The sequence below is a fragment of the Phodopus roborovskii genome, unplaced genomic scaffold, assembly GCF_943737965.1.
Source record: "Phodopus roborovskii unplaced genomic scaffold, PHOROB, whole genome shotgun sequence".
In the NCBI taxonomy this organism is placed as follows: domain Eukaryota; kingdom Metazoa; phylum Chordata; class Mammalia; order Rodentia; family Cricetidae; genus Phodopus; species Phodopus roborovskii.
Window position 1 is genome coordinate 12952087 of NW_026126571.1, and position 19814 is coordinate 12971900.

The 19814-nt window shown below is 39.4% G+C and overlaps 1 protein-coding gene across 1 annotated transcript in view; it reads right to left on the minus strand.

Annotated features, from left to right (window-relative positions):
* Prdm5 (PR/SET domain 5) overlaps positions 1 to 19814 on the minus strand; it is a 135783-nt gene that overhangs the window by 84646 nt on the left and 31323 nt on the right. Inside the window, exon 3 of the mRNA XM_051202995.1 lies at positions 10141 to 10263. Within this exon, the coding sequence (XP_051058952.1) occupies positions 10141 to 10263 (123 nt within the window). The remainder of the gene's footprint in view (positions 1 to 10140; positions 10264 to 19814) is intronic.

A 19814-nucleotide genomic window follows, 5' to 3' on the forward strand; every position in this document is an offset into this window, starting at 1 on the left:
CTGAAACACTGAGCCTCGAGAGGACATTTCACATACTACTCAGTTGTGTTTGGGCCTCAATAGTCCCAAGGGCAGGCATTCTCCTATATGCATATTTGTTTTGAGCTAATAGGACCCCAAAAGCAATAGTGTCACTTAGGAAAGAAGACGGAGCTACAAAAATGGGTTATGGCTCAATTTTCCATTCTTAACAAATTCTAAGTAATCCAATAGTCAGCCAACAGTTGTGGGTGACTTAGCTTTAAAATGGAATGGAAAAGAACAGTGTCTGAAGGCAGAGATGGGTAATGGCACTGGAGGTTACTGAGGAATTTAGTCAACAGAGGTAGGAAAACATCCAGTGGTGTCATGACACAGTTCACTGTGACCTGAGGAAAACCCACCAACTACAGAAGATGAAAGAGGCCAGGGGAGCGTGGCGGGAATAGCATGTGTATGCAGCAGGAGGAAGGGGAGGAAAGCATGCGGAGACGAGGGCATCAACAAGTTTCACTTACACCCAGAGGCAGAGAACCTGGCTTCCAAAAGCAGGGAGGACCATTCTCTAAGCCAGGAGAAAGGAGAGAGAGAGCAGGTGTGTTTGTAATGTAACATGATGTGTGATATCATGGGGCCAAGCTAGGAGTATTATTTGTAACCCCTTTCTTAACATTAGCAAAATAGGGACATGCATTTTGAAAGCTGTGTTTGAACTGTAGTGTTGTTTCAAATATTAAAACAGACAACTTATATTCTTCCATAGTAATGTCATCTTAACCAATGAACTCCCAAATAGGTGCCACCAATCTCAAACGGCCTCTCAGCTACTGTTTCCTGTAAGTCGTATAGACGGAAAAAGTGGCCAGTGTTTGCTAGTGTAGAGCTGTAAATGTCAGGGCACTCGTGATGTAGCTGAGAGACATAGCATGTGCCTTGCAGGTGCTCTGGATCTTCTTGAAAATAAAACATTTCAAGCATATGTAAAATACTGTTCCAAAGTGTTCAAGAATTCCACTGAGTGTCCTAGATAAAACTTGCCTATATGCTCACTCCATCTCTCTATTGGAAGAACTTAAATAATAAAAATATTTTTGTCACACATGTGCCCACACCCTGTAAACCTGAGCTTCAGCAGTACTACTGTTTGGGGAAAGCTATTAGCATTATAAAGCACATGATACATGTAAAATGGAAAACACATGTAAAATGGAAAACACATATGCATTAACTAGTTCATATTATCAGTGGCATCTTTATCACTAAACGCAATGTGATGTGGTATGTACCACAATGCTATGACTTGGTGGACACCAAAGGCTTTGAGATGATCTCATCTAACAAGTTGAAATATTAGATATTGGGGTTACCTAGCTACTAAGTTCAACTCTTGCGACATAGCTAGGAATTGCCATACCTGACAGGATCTCACATAGGCAGTCTGGGCTGCCCTCACATTTGCTATACCGAGGATTACTGTGAATTCTGGTCCTCCTTCTTCCATCTCCTAAGTGCTGGGACTACAAGCACGCACCACTACACCAAATTTATATAGTGCTGGGGGTAGAAGTCAGGGCCTTGAGTGTGCCAGGCACTCACACACTTTACCAAATGAGCAATAACTCTAGCTCCATCATGCATAAGACTTCAATCCAACACTAAATTTAAAGAAATTGGCTATGAAAACTGTCTCCTTGGCTTAAGTAAAGAACATTCCTATTTCTAGGATTTAAAAAAAATAGAGAAAGTATATAGTAAAGTTTGCGTTTTGTGGAATCTGCAGATATTACACATAGGGAAATCAGCAGGCTAACAGGATGCAGACTACTGTGGTGATGGTTATTTGATTTTGAATTACAAAGTTGCAAAAATCTGATGTTTTTATGATCATTTGAAGCACCATAATTTAAGAACACTCTTTGTGCTCGCCTGCTCTGGTTCCACTCACCAATGGACTTTCTGAGAGTAAAATTATCATGAGGCTCCCACATGGGTTTTAATAATGAGCTAAACCAATTTTTAAAAGCATAAATTTTATCCTATAATAAGGAGCACAGTCTTTCAAAGGATGATTCTATGTCAACATTGTATCACAGAATTAGTCTTTTCATGAGCTGAGATACAGTATGAACAAATATATCAATATCAACAAATATGTGCTTAATAATATACATTTTAAAACATAAAGAAAAATTATCTTTGAAATTATATTATCTTCCAAAATATAGAAATGGGAATTGAATGGAGTTGGAGGAAATTCTCAAAGCCCAGTTGGGGAAGAACTAGAATAACTGAGCACCCCCTTTCTGTTCTTGCCTCTGAATGGAAAAATGATACAACAGAAAAAATATAAAGACCCATCTCAAGGACATTAACTGGCCACAGGGAAAGAAGCCAGAATACATTGCTGCTATCATCTTTGTCATGCCAGCATGTTAATAACATGATTATCTCAAGCCATTTGGAAAAATCATAGGCATATCAGTCAAATGCCCTATTAATTAGACATAAGAGTGCACAGGATTACAGCATAATAGAGCAAATGATCAACATAACCACTGTGGAGCTGTCTGTGAACATCAACTACAAAGCTCCCAGTGAAAGTTCATGCTCAACTTTTATGACACATGTCCTTTACCTGGACTCTGTACCTTCCTGATGTCACAAACCTCTATATCCAAACCCACAACTACATTGAAGCCTTGTTTCCTCTGATCTGTCCCCAACCTGTCCTTTTAAATCATGTCAGATTTCAACTGATGACAAAATAATCAAGACAAACATTAGTGACAACCATTAACAATAATCTAAACTCACCATCAAATATACCTCCACTTTTGAAAAATACAACAAAGATATTTCTTCTTTTGTGTGTGTTCATACAAAATGAATGTTGCCCAGCAGCAAGAAGCAAACAAACTTAATGGGAGAGCATGGATTCTAGTGTCAGGGCACATTTACGCTTACATGAGCACACAAGTAACTATTAGTTTAATTTCCGCTCTGATTAGTGGGCTTATTGGGCTTTTTAGCTTCAATGCATCCACAGCAAATGCCTCTTGTCACTACACTTTGTAATGTAGCAGCTAAGAATCTCCCTCTTTCATTTATACCACACCCCGTAAACAGTATCCTGTTGATCCAATGCAATGTTCATTGATTCGCAAATATCCCATTATTACATTTAATAATATGATTTGTAACTAACCTATTATTACTTCATAGCAAACTTTTCAGACTTTATCAGTTCTCTGAGTTAGCTCAGGTTGCAATCGATAGTTATCAGTGGATATTGGAATTTACAGTTCTACCTGCTGGAGGTTATACTTTGAAAACAACTTTGATGAGGTGTCACTGGTTGTAAAGCAGACCAGTAGTTAAATTTAAGGCAAGTGCGCTACAAATTGATAACTAACACAGCTACATATGCACACAGATGAGAAGTATAAACCAATCCATTCAAAAAACAATGTAAAATCCATTCTCTTACAAAATGACTCCCATAGCATTGGTGACACACCATTAGTACCACACTCTTAATGCTGGAGAGATGCAGATGCTGGAAAGTAGAGCTGGCTCTATCCAGGAGATATAAAGTTAAAAGATGCTATGATTTCTGGGATCAGATGTATAAAAGCTCTTCTTGGCGAAACTTAGCCCACCAAAACAAAAAAGGCCCCACCAATAATATTTTATTCATGACTTTGAATGGCTATTTGCAGAGTCTATACTAACACTGCTTAATCTTCTGTCTATTGACAGAAGATATCTGCTTAGCCATACATGCTCCTTAAAAAGGAGCTTTAAAAAAAAAAAAAAGAGCTTCTAAAATTATACCATGGAAAGAGGAAAGCATCTTCAACAAATGGTGCTGGCATAACTGGATGCTGGTATGTAAATGACTGCAGACAGATCCATGTCTATTGCCATGCACGAAACTTAAGTCCGAATGGATCAAAGACCTCAATATAAATCCAGCCACACTGAACCTCTTACAAGAGAAAGTGGGAGGTACCCTTGAATGAATTGGTACAGGAGACAGTTTGCTGAACATAACACTAATAGCACAGACACTGAGGTCTATAATTAATAAATGGGGCCTCCTCAAACTTAGAAGCTTCTTTAAAGCAAAAGACACAGTTGACAAGACAGAACGGCAGCCCCCAGAGTGGGAAAAGATCTTCACCAACCCCACATCTGACAGAAGGCTGATCTCCAAAATATACAAAGAACTCAAGAAGCTAGTCACCAAAACACCAAATAATCTAATTAAAAAGTGGGGTACAGAACTAAATAGAGAATTCCCAATAGAGGAATCCAAAATGCCTGAAAGTCACTGAAAAAAATGTTCAACATCTTCAGCCATCAGAGAAATGCAAATCAAGACAACCTTGAGATACCATCTTACACCTGGCAGAATGGCTAAAATTAAAACACCAATGAGAGCTTATGCTAGAGATGATGTGGAGAAAGGGGAACACTCCTCCATTGCTGATGGGAGTGCAAACTTGTATAGCCATTTTGGAGATCAGTATGCTGGATCCTCAGGAAAACTGGAATCAGTCAACCACAGGATCCAGCAATTCCATTCTTAAGCATATACTCAAAAGATGTACATCCATGCAACAAAGACATCTGTTCAACTATGTTCATAGTAACATTATTTGTAATAGCTAGAACCTGGAAACAGCCTAGATGCCCCACAACTAAAGAATGGATAAAGAAACAACGATACATTTACACAGTGGAGTACTGCTCAGAGGGGAAAACAAAACAAAACACAATGAAATCTTGAAATCCACAGGCAAATGGATGGAATTACAAGAAACCATCATGAGAGAAGTAACCTACTCACAAAAAGACGAACATGGCATGCACTCATTCATATATGGATTTTAGACATAGAGCAAAGGATCACCAGCCTACAATTCACACTGTCAGAGAACCTAGGATACAAGAAAGACCCTAAGAGAAAAAATTCATGGTCCCCCACAGAAGGGGAAAGTGAAAGATCTCCTGAGCATATTGGGAGGGTAGGGTGGGTGGGAAGTGAGTGGAGAGGCAGTTAGGAGAAAGAGAAGGGGAGAAGAGGAGGGGGCAGGAGAAGATGAGGATGCAGGAAGACTGAGTCAGGGAAAGGATAGAGGAGAGCAAGAAAAGAGACACCATAATGTAAGGAGCCATTATAGGTTTGAAGAGAAAAGTGACAGAGAAATGCCCAGGGACCTACAAGGATGACCCCAACTAACAATCTAAGCAATAGTGGAGAGGCTACCTTAAATGCCCTTCCTTGATTTTGAGATTGATGACTACCTTATATGCCATCCTAGAGCCCTCATCCAGTAGCAGATGGAAACAGAAGCAGACACTCACAGCTGAACACTGACCAAACTTTTGGAATCCAGTTGCAAAGAGGGAGAAGTGATGAACAAAGGGGTCAAGACCAGGCTGCAGAAACCCATAGAAACAGCTGACCTGAACAAGGGGGAGCTCATGAACCCCAGACTGATAGCTGGGAAACCAGCATAGGACCGACCCAGACCCCCAGAACGTGGGTCTCAGTTAGGAGGCCTGGGCAGTCTAAGAGACCTCTGACAGTGGAACCAGGATGTATTCCTGGTGCACGAAAGGACTTTGGGAGTACATCCCCCAAAGGAGAGATATCCCTTATCTTAGAGACAGGAGGGCGGGCCTAGGCCCTACCCCAAATGACTTGACAGATTTTGGTGATTCCTCCTGGAAGGGCTTACCCTCCCTGGGTAGTGGATGGGGAATGGGAGGGAGGGTGTCTAGGGGCATGTGAGGAAGGGAGGGAGAGGGAACTGGGATTGATATGTAAAATAAGAAAAAAAGTAAAAATAAAAATTAAAAAAAAAAAGCCAGGTATTTGTGGCACATGCCTTTAATCCCAGAACTTGGGAGGCAGAGGCAGGAGGATCTCTGTGATTTTGAGATCAGCCTGGTCTACAGAATGAGTTCCAGGACAGACTCCAAAGCTGGCAAAATCCAAAAAAAAAAGAGCTTTAAGAGCTTTAAGTTGCTTAAGGACATTAAGGACAAACTTTCAAACTTCCTTCCATTTGCTACTAATGATGCATGGTCAATGCTCTTTGCACAGAAAGCTATTTCTGAATGTGTTGGCAGTGGGGGCAGGGACTTTTTCTTCATCACTGATGTCTATTAATACCTTTTTGTTCTGTGAGGATGAAAACTGTAAGGTCTATAAATGAGGTATAAAGGACAAATTTTCCAATTTCTCTTTTTCAGTCTTTGAGTTAAAGTTTATACCAAATACCAGTAACATCTTGGTTTATAGTGACCTTTTCCCAGGGGAAAAAAAAATCTTGGGTTTTTTTTTTTTTTTTTTTGTGACAGATCTGAATAAGGTACAAATGTTAACAACTATTTTTTTTAGATAAGTGATTTCCATGTGGTTAATTACTAACTAAACTGATACTGAAGTCTCAGTGCCTCCCCCCTCAAAAAAAACACCCCTACACTGACTTAAGACACTGACTTGGTAGTTGTGCACAGCTCAGAAGGGAGAATGGGTAATCTGTGTGACAGCTGGTGGATGCAGGATCAACTGAACTCAGAAGTAGAGTGAATCTATGTTGCTACTTGTGGCAACTGATTCTCTGTACTTTAGTATACTGCCACATAAAACATTTGGTTTCTGTACAGAATGGCAAGGAAGGCAAAAGGAAAAGAGGCAGGTTTGGAGTGAGCCTATACCTAAAAGACCACCCATAAATGCTAAGAGAATTAGGGGACACTATAAGGTGATGCTAAATTACCTCGTCCTGTGTAAAGCTACCTGTCCTGACTCTGAACTGCATAAGTCAAGAAGCCATGGCTGACAGAAACAGAAGAGAAGGAAAATAACAGGAAGAAACTGTCTATATCATTCTAGCTCTTCATCTATATGTTATATTTGCTTATAGATACTTAAAATGTAGGAATTTATTGACCAGTGTATTGATCAGACTTAATTCTAAACCAATTGTAGTGAGGGAAAATCCATAGCATTAAGTTAATTCAATGAAAAATAGAGTCATCAAGTATTCAATTTCCTACCTTCAGCTAAGCACTTTCTATTTTAATATAAGGGTTAGGAAAATAATGTATTTCTCTGTATGGGCACATAGAGCGAACTAATAAAAAAAGATAAGATATAGTAGATAAAAATCTTTGATAGAAGAGATTGTCAAATAGCATTTTGTATTGCCCTTGACATAAGGATGCAAACATTCATTTTCCATTCATCTATAAGCATCAATTTCTTTTTCAAGTACATCTATACCTGTCCATGTTCATAATCAGAGTAGTTACATAGCATTCATAGTTATGATTCAATGGTCATGTACTGTTTGTTCCTTTGTAAATGTTACTGTTGTCACAATTGCTAAAGAAATTTATTTTAAGCCACATATTGCCCTTACTGTGCTTCAAAAACACACAGTAAACACACACACACACACGCACACGCACACATACACACACACACACACACACACACACACACACACACACACACACACTTGGTGTTGGGCGATGGGTTTAGCATTTTCCCAAATTTTCTTTACTTGAGAACTTTCTTCATATTTCTGAGAATCAGTAGTTTCCCTCATTTTCTCCAGCTTTTCAGGTGTTTGTTCTGAGCTTTGCACCAAGCCTCAGATCCCCTCCACAATTCTTGTTGAATAATGTGCCATTTGCCTGTTTGTTTTAATCTACCTTTAGTTAATGGAAATAGTTGTGGTTCTGCTGATCTTGATCCTGTCTCATCCACATGCTACTCTACTGAGCACTGTGTGGTTTTCCCCCACACTGGGGACACTGCACATCTTATTTTTAGCAATCACCCTTCAACAGGCACAGTTATCACTCTCATCTGAAACACTCAGTGACCACTTTTCCTCCCCTGTGTCAACTGTATTCCTTTCCTTGAGAGAGAGTGAGTAGGTGAAAGAAAATGGTTGCAGTTGCTGTCCCTCAGGACATTACTGGTGACTTAAGAAGGGGATCAAGGTAAGGGTTAGGGTTAGAATATGACAAGACTTCTGTGAAATTTCATTCTTGATTTAATTAGGGTTTAAATCTGTTCAGAGGCCACTGTAAGGATCTTGATGCAGAAGCAATGAGGATAGCTTGTTTCTTTTAGTGTTGCCTTGCCCTTTCTTAATGGGAATGGATGCACATTTAATTACCGTGGTTTTGCCATGGTTGAAAATAGGAACCTTATTCACCCCCTTGAGGCAACAGCTTGCTCACTTGTACAGTAGCTATAGTAACAGATTGCTGAGCCTTCAAAATCATATATGAGTAAGGGCAAAGAGTGTAATAGTTGGGTCTCATGGCTGAAAACAAAGTCAGCCTTCTAATTGGTTAGGATGCTCTCCTGAGAGTTGCATTCCAGAAAATCCGAGTGGGTAAGACAAGAGCATGATGTCTCGTGCATTACATTATGAATCACTTACATTCCAAATTGCATCTGAAATTTGGGATATTCAGGAAATTTTTTATTTGAGCTGCATGCCCTAGGGGTAGAGTAAATGAGAAACATTTGTGGCTATGTGGCTTGCTTGGTGGAAAATGTCAATACTTGTTCCAATTTTTTTGGACAAGGGATTAAGAATTTCAGGTCTGTTTTGGCAGATGATTGGAACTCCTTCATAGAGGCTCAATTATATTTGTAGCTTTGCGATTTATTTGATTTTTGAAAATTTGCTTTGGAAATGATGATTGAGTATCTGAATTGTTGAAGAAGGATCTAGTGAGAAAACAGTTCTTCCCGTGGGTACCCTTTTCAGAATCATCAGTTGAAGTGTGTATTTAGACTTTGGAATCGTTTCCAACTGAGATTAGAAAGTTCTAAATATGAAATATATGTCTGTGATGCAGAAGCACTCTTAAACATCTGAATAGTGCGGAGGCTTCTCAGAGTTAATTTTGGGCCACTAAATGAAAACATGTGCGTAGTATTTGGTAAAGAATGATGTCGGTGTCTTCTAGGCTTATGAAAACTTTTTTTCTGAATAGAAAACTAGTTAAAGTTACTTAAGTATACTAGTGAACTATCCTATTTGGAATAGAAACTGAATTCTTTGGGATAGGTAGTGTATCTCATGCCCCTCAGCGCTCCATTTCCAGACTCGTCTTCCCCAAGGCCATTTGCTGTATGCTGTTGGCATGAACAGAAGAGTGACTTAGTGTTTGTGCAGATGGCACATGAAGGAAGCCTTTGGTCTTCATCCATGTCATGAGGAAGCCTGGGCTATGAAGATGTTCTGAGTGATGAAGAGTCAGAAAAACAGCAACTGCTTTTATGGATCAGCTTAACTGGGCATGTAGTGATTGATAACTGGTTAAAACGGCATGTTGTGTGCTTTTGTGAAAATGGTTTTGGATGACAGTAACATTTCAATCAGTGGGCTTGAGTAAGGAATATTGACTACCATAATATGAATGGGCTCATTCAATCAGATGAAGGTCTGAACAGAAAATAATGCTGCCCCTGCTTGTTCACCATAAGAGAATCAGCATGTCTTCAACTTGTTCAAAGCAGCCAAAGCTCTACAGGAGCTTTGGTCTTTGGATTCAAACTGAGACATCAGCTCTGCATATTTTGCATTTGCCAGTGTCCACTATTTAATGAGCCAAACATTTAGATTAGATCTGCATAGAGAGATATTTAAATGTATCCCACTGGATCTGTTTATATGAAAAAAAAAATCTCAAAAGCACATAATCCCCATGAACCCTAGTCAGACTGTGGGGGAACACACATGAACAAACTGTCTCCATGAGAAACTTCTCAAAGAATAACCCACAGCAGAGTACAGTGAACCAAAGCAACTAGCAAACCAAACTGCTATCAAAACTAAAAAAATCTACTGAAGAAAATCAAAGTATTTGAGGGCAAGCTCTGCCAAGCACTGTATCAGATCATGTAATTCATTCCCCTGAGAATTCCCATAAAGCGAGTAATCTGAAGAGTTCCTCTTCCTCCATATACTGACTACATAATTTCTCTGATTTTATGACTTAGGTATGTTATTTGAAGCTTATCACAGGGACATCAAATGAAGACACAGAGTAGAGTTATAAGTTAATCCACTACTCTCATGATGAATTGTACGAATACGAAGCCAACAAACTCACTTGAATGGCAGCCAGGTTCTTCCGCTCCTGAGATGGTGCCTCATGAACAAAGCGAAGCCAGTTGGAGTGTCTGGGGTTGGTGGCATCCAAAATATACAGAACTTCTCCCTTGCTCCCACGAACCTAAAACAAAACAAAACAATCCATAGTAATCATATTAAATTTACCAAGCATAGAATATTACATATTTTTCTGAAGTATGCATCTTATATTGATAAGCACAGAATAACTGTGAAACTAACAGCACTCATGACTTAAACAATTGTGTAAAGAGAGCTTACTATTTATTTTGGCAGATGTCTGCATGATTCACAACCATGGTGGAATTTCAGAGGCATATCATGTTTTCTTTCTCCTCTTTGCAGGTATATTTGAATATGCGTGTGACAATCACAATTGTTGAGGAGATAATCTTAGTGCCTTGTATCTCCAAGAAGAGAGAAGTACTGTCTCCCAAATGTGAGGAGTGAAGCTGGAGCAATCTCTTCCAACTTCCTTTCTATCTGCTTAGAGAATTATCTGAAGAACGGAGATGTGAGAGCTCATAGGACATGGGCCTTTCTAGGGTATAAACGAAATAGACTCCATTTTGTCTTCTAAACAAACTACTTATACATTTCTCAGGACAATATTTTTTAATTATTTTATTTTACTTAGTGCCTAGTCATAAATCTTGCTGGTCAAACATAATATTTTAACAGGGAAAGAATTAACAGAATTTTTTGCAGCTGTGTAGTGGGATGACTACTTGCTGTGATTAATTCAGGTATTTGAAATATAACACATTTTTCTAATTGCAGTTATTTGAAGGGAATGGCTTTATACCTAACAATTATAATTGTTAATGAAATTTCTCTTTGAGTGATAGGTATACATGCGCTTTAAATCCAGCAGAACAGTATTGCTGGTGACTATTTATTTACTTATTCATTCATTTGTTTATTTGTATTCTCCCTGGGTCAGTGAGGCTTGAAGCAGGGAAGCAGAGCAATTTCAATAGAGTATGTAATTTTGTTAGAGATCTAACTAGTACTCATGGTTCTACACCTAAGGATTCAGGAGACACACAAGGCTTTTAGCAGTTAAAATACTGAAAAAATAAATTTTTGCTTTCCAGTGATCATTACAAATCTCTTTAGAGATACTGTAAAAGGATATTGAAAATTACTTGGTTTTTGAAAAAAAAAATCCTTTGAGAAATGGCAGATATCAGACATTAGGAACAGGCTAACTAATTCCCCCCCTACACAATATATGTTAGAACCTTTAAATTTCACTTTTTTGCCATCATCCAACGAATGACGTTTTAGCAGATTTTTGTGGGATTAGAGCAAATACCCTGCAGTGACCGTGTGGGTGGTTCTTGGTCTGTATGTTTGTGGGTAACTTGCCATCTGCCAGTTATCTCAATGCCCACCCCTTTCTCAGTTGTGCTTACTGGATCTTCTTCAGCCTCTCAAATGCTATTGGTACATCCAGTTCATTTCCAGAACTCAAAGCCTTTGTGCTGGTTTTGCTTGCTGCCCTCTGTGGAAATTATGTCTATCTCCTTCTTCCCTTTATAACACTTGAGTTCAAGTCACCTCACCAAAGGTGCTTACCTGGCCTTTCCCCCATTACTTAATGTTCTGGGCTGCTTTACTTCATATCGTTCATATTTATATGAAGTTTCATTCTGTTTACTCCGAAGGGCTGTGAGCTCAGAGACTTAGTACTAGTTATATCTCTAACAAAATTACATACTCGTATTGAAATTGCTCTGCCTCCCTGCTTCAAGCCTCACTGACCCATGAAGAATACAAATAAATAAATAAATAAATAAATAAATAAATAAATAAATAGCCACCAGCAATACTGTTCTGCTGGATTTGAAGCACATGTATACCTATCACTCAAAGACAAATTGCATTAACATTTGTAAATGTTAGGAATAAAGCCATTCCCTTCAAATACCATCATAACTGCAGTTAGAAACAAATGTTTATATTTCAAATACCTGAATTAATCACAGCAAGTAGTCATCCCACTACAGCTGAAAAAAAATCTTTTCTTAAGGAAACTACAATTTAGAATCATAACTATTGCTGAAATACAAATGACCTGTCAATGAGTAAAAGAACATGTTTGTCAATGATGTCATCATAGCTTGAAGAGGGACCCTAGTCAGGGACTGAGCTCAGGGCCCCTTTGCAGTGTATTCATTACTACATATTTCATAATATGTGATCAGATGTGCTTGGACATATGAATTCAATGCAAAGAAGTCAGGCATTAACAGAGGTTTCTCAGGCTTATTATAAAAAGCACAATTAAGGAGGACTGTTCATTCTTTTTATTTCAGTTTTGTATCAGGCCCCTTGGCTCCAAATATTTTCAGTCAGTGTAATGATCAATAATAGCTGTCAGCTTGACAGAGTCTATAATTATCTGGGAGATCATCTGTCAAAATTATATTTACTACATTAACTGCATTGGGAAACCCACCCACTGTGGGTACCACCATCCCCTGAGCTGGGTTCCTGGACAGTAAATGTAGATAGAGAGCTGAGCAGCATGCATCCTTCACACTCTATTCCTGACTGTAGATGCCATGTGACCAGCAACTGCTTGCCTGCCATGATGAACTACACTCTGAACTGTGAGCCAAAGGAAAGCCCCCCACTACATTACAATAAGCCAAAGGAAAGCCCCCCACTACGTTACAATAAGCCAAAGGAACGCCCCCCACTACGTTACAATAAGCCAAAGGAAAGCCCCCCACTACGTTACAATAAGCCAAAGGAAAGCCCCCCACTACGTTACAATAAGCCAAAGGAAAGCCCTCCCCCACTATGTTACTTTTGTTAGGGTATTTTATCAGAGCAATAGGAAAAGAAAGTAACATACTCAGTATTAGCATGTGCTTTCATTTTGGTTTACCCAGTGAACATATTTTCCAGCTGACTTAACCTCATACAGTATTCCATCTTAAGAGAATTATACAATATAACTTCTTACTGAAATTATTCCACACTTACTGTTATTTCTATTCACATAACAAAAATAATGGTGAGGAATTACTATACACTGCCCAAATCTTCCTATTTGAAAATCTACCTTTGTTAACATAGTCAACGCTGATCTTATTAAATATACCGGCACTCGGACTATTAAGTGTTCCTTCTTGGCATTTTACTGAGCCATTCCCTGGCCTGCAGTCTGAAAGTCCTGTGAAGCTGCTGCCTTACCTATTTGTAAGAGTACATCTTCCTGCCCCTGTCACAGTACACTTGCTGACACACCCTCTGAAGAAGACATCCTTGCTCTTTCAGTACAAGGCAGTGAAGACAGCCCCAGGCAAATGGCTACTATTAAAGTCTCCAGGTAACTGCCTTAATTTGATAATGAACCCTGAGGTAATACATTCAACATTTTCGACATCTAACAAAGAAGACTAAAAATGCTTCTTAATACCACATCCCAACAGCTTGCAAGCTTTGCAGCAAAAGCACAAAACTAGTCTGCCAAAGACAGTCTCTTTTACTTAACATTTCAAGGGAGTGAAGCAACTTACCACCATCCCCATTTAGACAGTCTTCTACAAAACAGGGGTCATAATGAAGTCAACATTTCATAGTGAAATCATCTCAACTCAAATCTGTCCATTTATCCAGCTTTTCCCACACAAGCAACACAAAGTAGTTGCCCAAAGTCAAAGTGAAAGATACCCTACGAAAAGTAGAAGACAAAATCGGGCTGGTTCACATCTCTCTGTGCTTGGCTCCTCAGTCAGTGAAAACCGCACCCAGATGGGAACGCTACTGTTTCCAGCTCCTGTTCAAATCTGATGTTGCTTTTCAAATGTCTAAGAGGAAGGAAAAATGTATGCATTTTTGCTACCACAGGTATGTACCCTCTTCCAGATCCAAGACTAGCAAACCCAAAGGAAAACCACAGCTCACTTCATCTTCCAACCCAGTTATTTCAGAGGAAAACACACACACACAAACTCAGCTCAGATAGTAAAAATCTTAGCATGTGGGGAGAGAAGAATCAAGCAGTTAGTCTCAATCAGCTTCCCTTAAAGCTCACTATTTTTCTTGTTAAATCAGGTCAGCTCTAGACAGGGAGATTCCTTTGTTACTCAGGTCTTTACTGTTAAATCAAGGCTCTACAACAATTAATTTGTCATTATGTCCTTTGTTCAGTTCAAATGCTAAAGTATTTCTAACTCACTACCTACATGTACGCCAGTTACACTCCAAAAGCAAAGCTAATCTGACAAAATTTCCCCCCAAGAAAAAACAAAATGGTACAAATTAGCGACAGTAGAACAGTCAGTTCCTCAGACATCCTTGATGAGAGACTAAAGTGTGACTTCCTGGAGGAGACACGTGCACTTTAGTAAGGCTTTTCAGAACAGTGGTTCAGAACGCTGAGATGGACAGCATGTGTGTCTTTCATGTAGAAAATGTCATCGCTTAATTTAAATCGCAAGCACTTCTCTGCAATGTTTTAACTGAAGGAATCCGTATGCCCTGCCTTCAGGGCTTAATTAGTCAAATGTCAAGACACTTTACGTGTGCTGGACAGCAAGAGATGCTGGAGTAATCTGACATCCACCCCAGTGTTATCAAATTTAAACCAAAAGGCCCAAACACCAGAGATCAGCAATATTCACTAGCAAACCGATCGATTACAGTTTCTAGGAACAGAGTGTGCTTCCCTTGGTGGTTTTTCAAAGGATTCCGGAATTTTTCTTCTCTGGGTACTTACAGACACCAAAGCAGTTGTCAATGCGGGAGTTAGGAGCTGAGGAAATGGGATGGAGGATGTGAGTTCACACTGTAGCTCAGCACCATGTTAAATGAACTTGATCGAATTGCCTCCAGCTGGGAGTGGGGGCAACCCATGAGTAGCAGTATGAGCACAGGAACAAGGTGTAGACTGGGGAGGTGGTTAAAGCCAGGGTATGCCGATTCCCACCTGGTGTCAGTTCTGTAAAATGCTTTATGATCTCAGAGTATAAATATATCTCTGCGATCAAATATATCCCAATTACCAATTATCATCATCATCATCATCTAATAATCATAATTATTTGCAAAAAATACTAGAAAATTTGTATCCCTTATTAGTATTAAGTATTCATTGTACTTAACATTGGTAACTTTAAGATGTGCCAGGAAAAGCTTTAAAAGAAATTCTGAACATAGCTTTTTTTTTAATTATTATTATTTAATTAGCATTTTGAGTATTACTAAGGATATCTGAAACTTTCTTTGAGCCCATAAAACACTGTTCTGGGCAATACAGAGTTGAAATAAATGTGAACTGCATTCATTACAAACATATATTATGTATGGCTATAAAGTGCAAATAGTTCATGTGGTGGATGGAGCAAGGAGAAACATAAACCCTAGAGCAGACAGGACATTGTGAAAAGTCACACCCAGTAAACCTTACAGTTGGCTTCGGGACACAGAAACATGGCAGAGGTGTGGCTCCCATTTTTACTGCTGGCGATCCTCACAGAGGGATGGCAGACGAAAGGGGGGCATTGGGTTTCTCCAGACTCCGTTGCCATCGTCAACTGTTCTCTTAGAGTCTGCCAGTACATTGTTCTGATGTCACTGTGAAGAACCTTATGTAAAGAACACCGAGGCTTGGGTCCCAGGAGTTCTGCTAGGACGTCCTCCCATCTCTTCTTGACCAAGACCAGCTGCCAGCACTTCCAGGGCCAGGATGCCCTGTCTGACCCACCTCGCCTCCACAGGACTTCCAGGAACAGACTTGCCCAGTCTGACCACCCTCTGCTTCTTCACAGGCTGACTTGCCCTCTCGCCTCAGGTCTCTCTCCCTTCCTTCCCCTTCATTTCCAACAGAGACTCAGCCACACACACCCTGGCTCAAGTCATGTAAGAGCACAAGTGTTCTACCTGCAGGAGAAGACTGCATGAACAGACAGATGCTCAAGAATCAAGATTCCACAGTGATGAAAACTCTTCTGCTCTTAACATTTGTTGTGTGTGCTGAACATGTGCTTTGGATTTAATAGTCAAGTTCATTACATGAGAACTGAAGTGTGCCAGCAAAGGATTCTGCTTTGAAGAACAAATACCAGTAATAACAATTAATAGTTATGGAGTGTTTATTATGGGCCAAACACACAGTAACACGGTATAAAATATAATCTTTTCAGCTCTCAAATCTGTTCTACAAGGGCAGGTTCTCTGGAAACTGATGAACAAACTGAATGAATATTTTGGGCAGAAAAATAAAAGCAACAACAAAATAAACCTCAAGCTATTCCTGGAGTCCAGGCTTGACGCATGACCATCCAATTATGAAACCATGTTCTTTGTTACACTACCTTAGTATGTGTACAACCGTGCCATCCGTTGCCAACTAGTGAACCAAATTCTAAAAATAACATTTTACAGCACCCACCCATGTATAACTGTCCCAGCATCTGAGAATAGCTAAAATTTAAGTAGAAAGGGGATTCCTTCTAAGGTCATGTTATGCTATGGAAGGGGACATAGAGTAATAAGAATTTGTTTTCATTTGTTTGCCTGTTTAACTGTAGAATGTGCACTTCCTCATAGAGGGAAATCAGATGGAAACATGAAAAGGACTCAACATAAGGGAGTTTCTCCAAAGCTGAGACAGAGGGTCCCAAAGTTAGCTTGATGAGTGCCACTAAGGGAACTCAGTTTTCAAACATGACTCTGGCCAGCAATCAGCAATGAAGTGAGGACTTCAACCTTAGAGTATAGGTCAGTGATTCTCAACACCCTTTAATACACTTGCTCATGTTCTGGTGACCCCCAACCATAAAAATTATTTCATTACTACTTCATAACTATGTTATGACTCGTAATGTGAACATCTGTGTTTCAGGACCCCCATGAAAGGGCCACTCAACCCTCCAAAAGTGGTCATGACCCACAGGTTGAGAATCATGCACCTAAAAGAACCAAATGCAGCCAAACTGAACAAGTTTGGACACAGACATTCGTCGGCTCCAGAAAGACCCCAGGCCTGAAGGTGGAGAGACGATTCAACAAAGAACTCAGGTTCAGTTGCCAGCCCCTACGGGATAGGTCACAACTGTCTGCAACTCCAGTTCCACAGGATCCAACTTCCTCTTCTAGCTTTGCAGGCAACAGACACTCAAATGGTACACATATTTACATGTAAATATTCACACACACACACACACACACACACACACACACACAAATACATATACAATAAATCTTTTTTTAAAAAAAATGAACTCAGGCCTGCCAATTCCAATTCCTAGATCTAGCCTGGGTTGGTGAGAATTGTAAGCAAAGTTACACCTGGGCTTCTCTTCTTCAGAACCCTATGATAATAAAAAGGTAGTTTTTCAAGCTACTGCATTCATGTTCATTTGTAAGGCAATAACAGAAAATGAATATCCCAATCCTGGAACTCAGTTTTCTGTCTGCTAACCTGATAATATAGCAACCTTATTATCACAAAGATTAGCATAAAATAATATGGCTTACGGGGTTGACATTAATTAGGTCACAAGTCTAAAATGGTTCATCCAGATGCTGCAGGGGCCTGTGTGTGTTGGGTGGAGAGGTCTAAAAGTTTCTACATCCACATTCATTCCAACTACTGGTCCACCTTCAGCTACCTGAAGCTGTGGGGCTAAGGTCTTCCTTGTTTCAGTTTATGAGGTTCTAAATGATGGCTTATAATCTACAAATACATTGCTTATATTACAATTGTGTGATTGCCTTTTAGAAACAATATAAGCATGTTTAATGTGAGGAAATTATTTTAATGAGGGGAAGGAGGAGGAAAGAAGAGAGAATTGTTATGTACTCACTGAGTTTTTTAGTTTGTTTTTATTTTGTTCAGTTTTTTTTTTTTTTTTTTTTTTTTTTTTTTTTTTTTTTTTTTGAGACAGGGTTTCTCTTTAGTTTTGGAGCCTGTCCTGGAACTCCCTCTGTAGACCAGGCTCCTCACTGTGTGTTTTAACGCTAACTCTTAGATTACAATCAATTCTTCCTATTTTGAAAATAATTAAGCCACATTCTCCACTTCCCATCTCTCTAGCTATCTCCAAATACTGAGTGCTGGGGTGGTTGGTGTTTTCCCTGCTTACATCAACGCTGCCTAAATACTTCCATGGTTCTAACTGGTCACATGGAGAACTCAATGGTAAAGGCACTACTGATTGAGAATGCTTTCTACAGCTTTATCACCGTGACACACAATAAACATTTAAGAATCATAGAAGCAAAACACAATAAAGGGAAGTCAGGGAACTAGGAGCTCAAAGAGGAGAATGCTTTTCACGCTGCAACTACCTACCCTGTAAAACAAGTCATCTACAAGTGCAAAGTGACACAACACTTCCTTTGTCCAGAGCTATCTCACTGTATTGGAGAAAAAAACTGTCCTAAGCATGCAGATACAAAAATCCTAATGCAAAACTGGAATGACCATCAACTGTTCTTACTACTTTGCCCTCCACACATGTGCACTGCATGACAGGGTTGTGTGGATGCACTCTTAAGAGAAAGCAGCTTCTAAACATATCGTGTTCTCATGAGAAAAGATAATACCCTGCTCCTGACACTAGCATCTGCTGTCTGATGCATAGATAGTCGCTCTACTAGATTTTCCTGCAGGAACAGCTAAAGACTGTGGGCTTCTGCATCTACACAAACTGAAGATGTTCCTCTAGAACAGTGGAATCCCTTACAGAGGTGTTTTTAAAGTGACTTTTAGAAAGGTAATATAGGACATAATAATGCTTATATATTATTTGTTCTTCGAGTTTAATTAATCCAGAAGAGGGTCTATGGACCTAGCGGCTAACATAAGCAATTGGACAAACAGGTAGAGCTCTTTTAGGTTGGCAAGATAAGATAAATATCTGAGGATGTCAGCAGCTGCTCTGCACTGGCACTGAGAGAAAGCACAATGCCACAGAGTTAAAGAAAAGCATGGCAGCCTGCCTAAGAACAGAGATGTTTGATGTGCTGCTGAGCTTGCAGAGGAAGCATGGGATGCAGTGTCCATCAGGCTGATCAGCACCACCGTTTCCAAGGTTTCCTTCTTGAGAACTATTTACTCCCACACCTCTGTGCCTGAGTGTGGAGCCCATAGATAGAAGAGACCATGCAATGCTGAGATCTGCAGTCTCTCCTACACTTAGGAATACATTCCTTTTGGGATCCCAGACAACAATCAAATTAGCATACAAACTAGAGACAATCTGGAAGACCCAGTCAGGTCATCATAGCCCTTGCCTGAATTTTGAATCAACTAAGAGTAAGAAAATACAAGACTAGCCAACTGCAGACAAAAGAACCCGTTAGCATTTCAATCTACCTCTAGGGTCTGACAGCAGGGATGGTATCTTTAAAACTATGGCTCATTAAATCAAAAGTTAAAAAAAAAAACAGCAAATACATATATCAAAATATTAATAACCTAAGCTTCTCTAAAAATTCTTCAGAGAACAAAAGTAATTTAGCCCAGTCATTTATCATGCAGTGAAGAAATTATAGGCTAAGCCATTAAATGAAATTTATTAATCTTCTTTAAGAACATTAATCTTCTTTATAGGCAAAGCAAACAAAGATTCTCAGGTAGTTTCAAGAAAACATTGGACCTTACCTGTCAAGCTTCTACTGTGTGGTAAA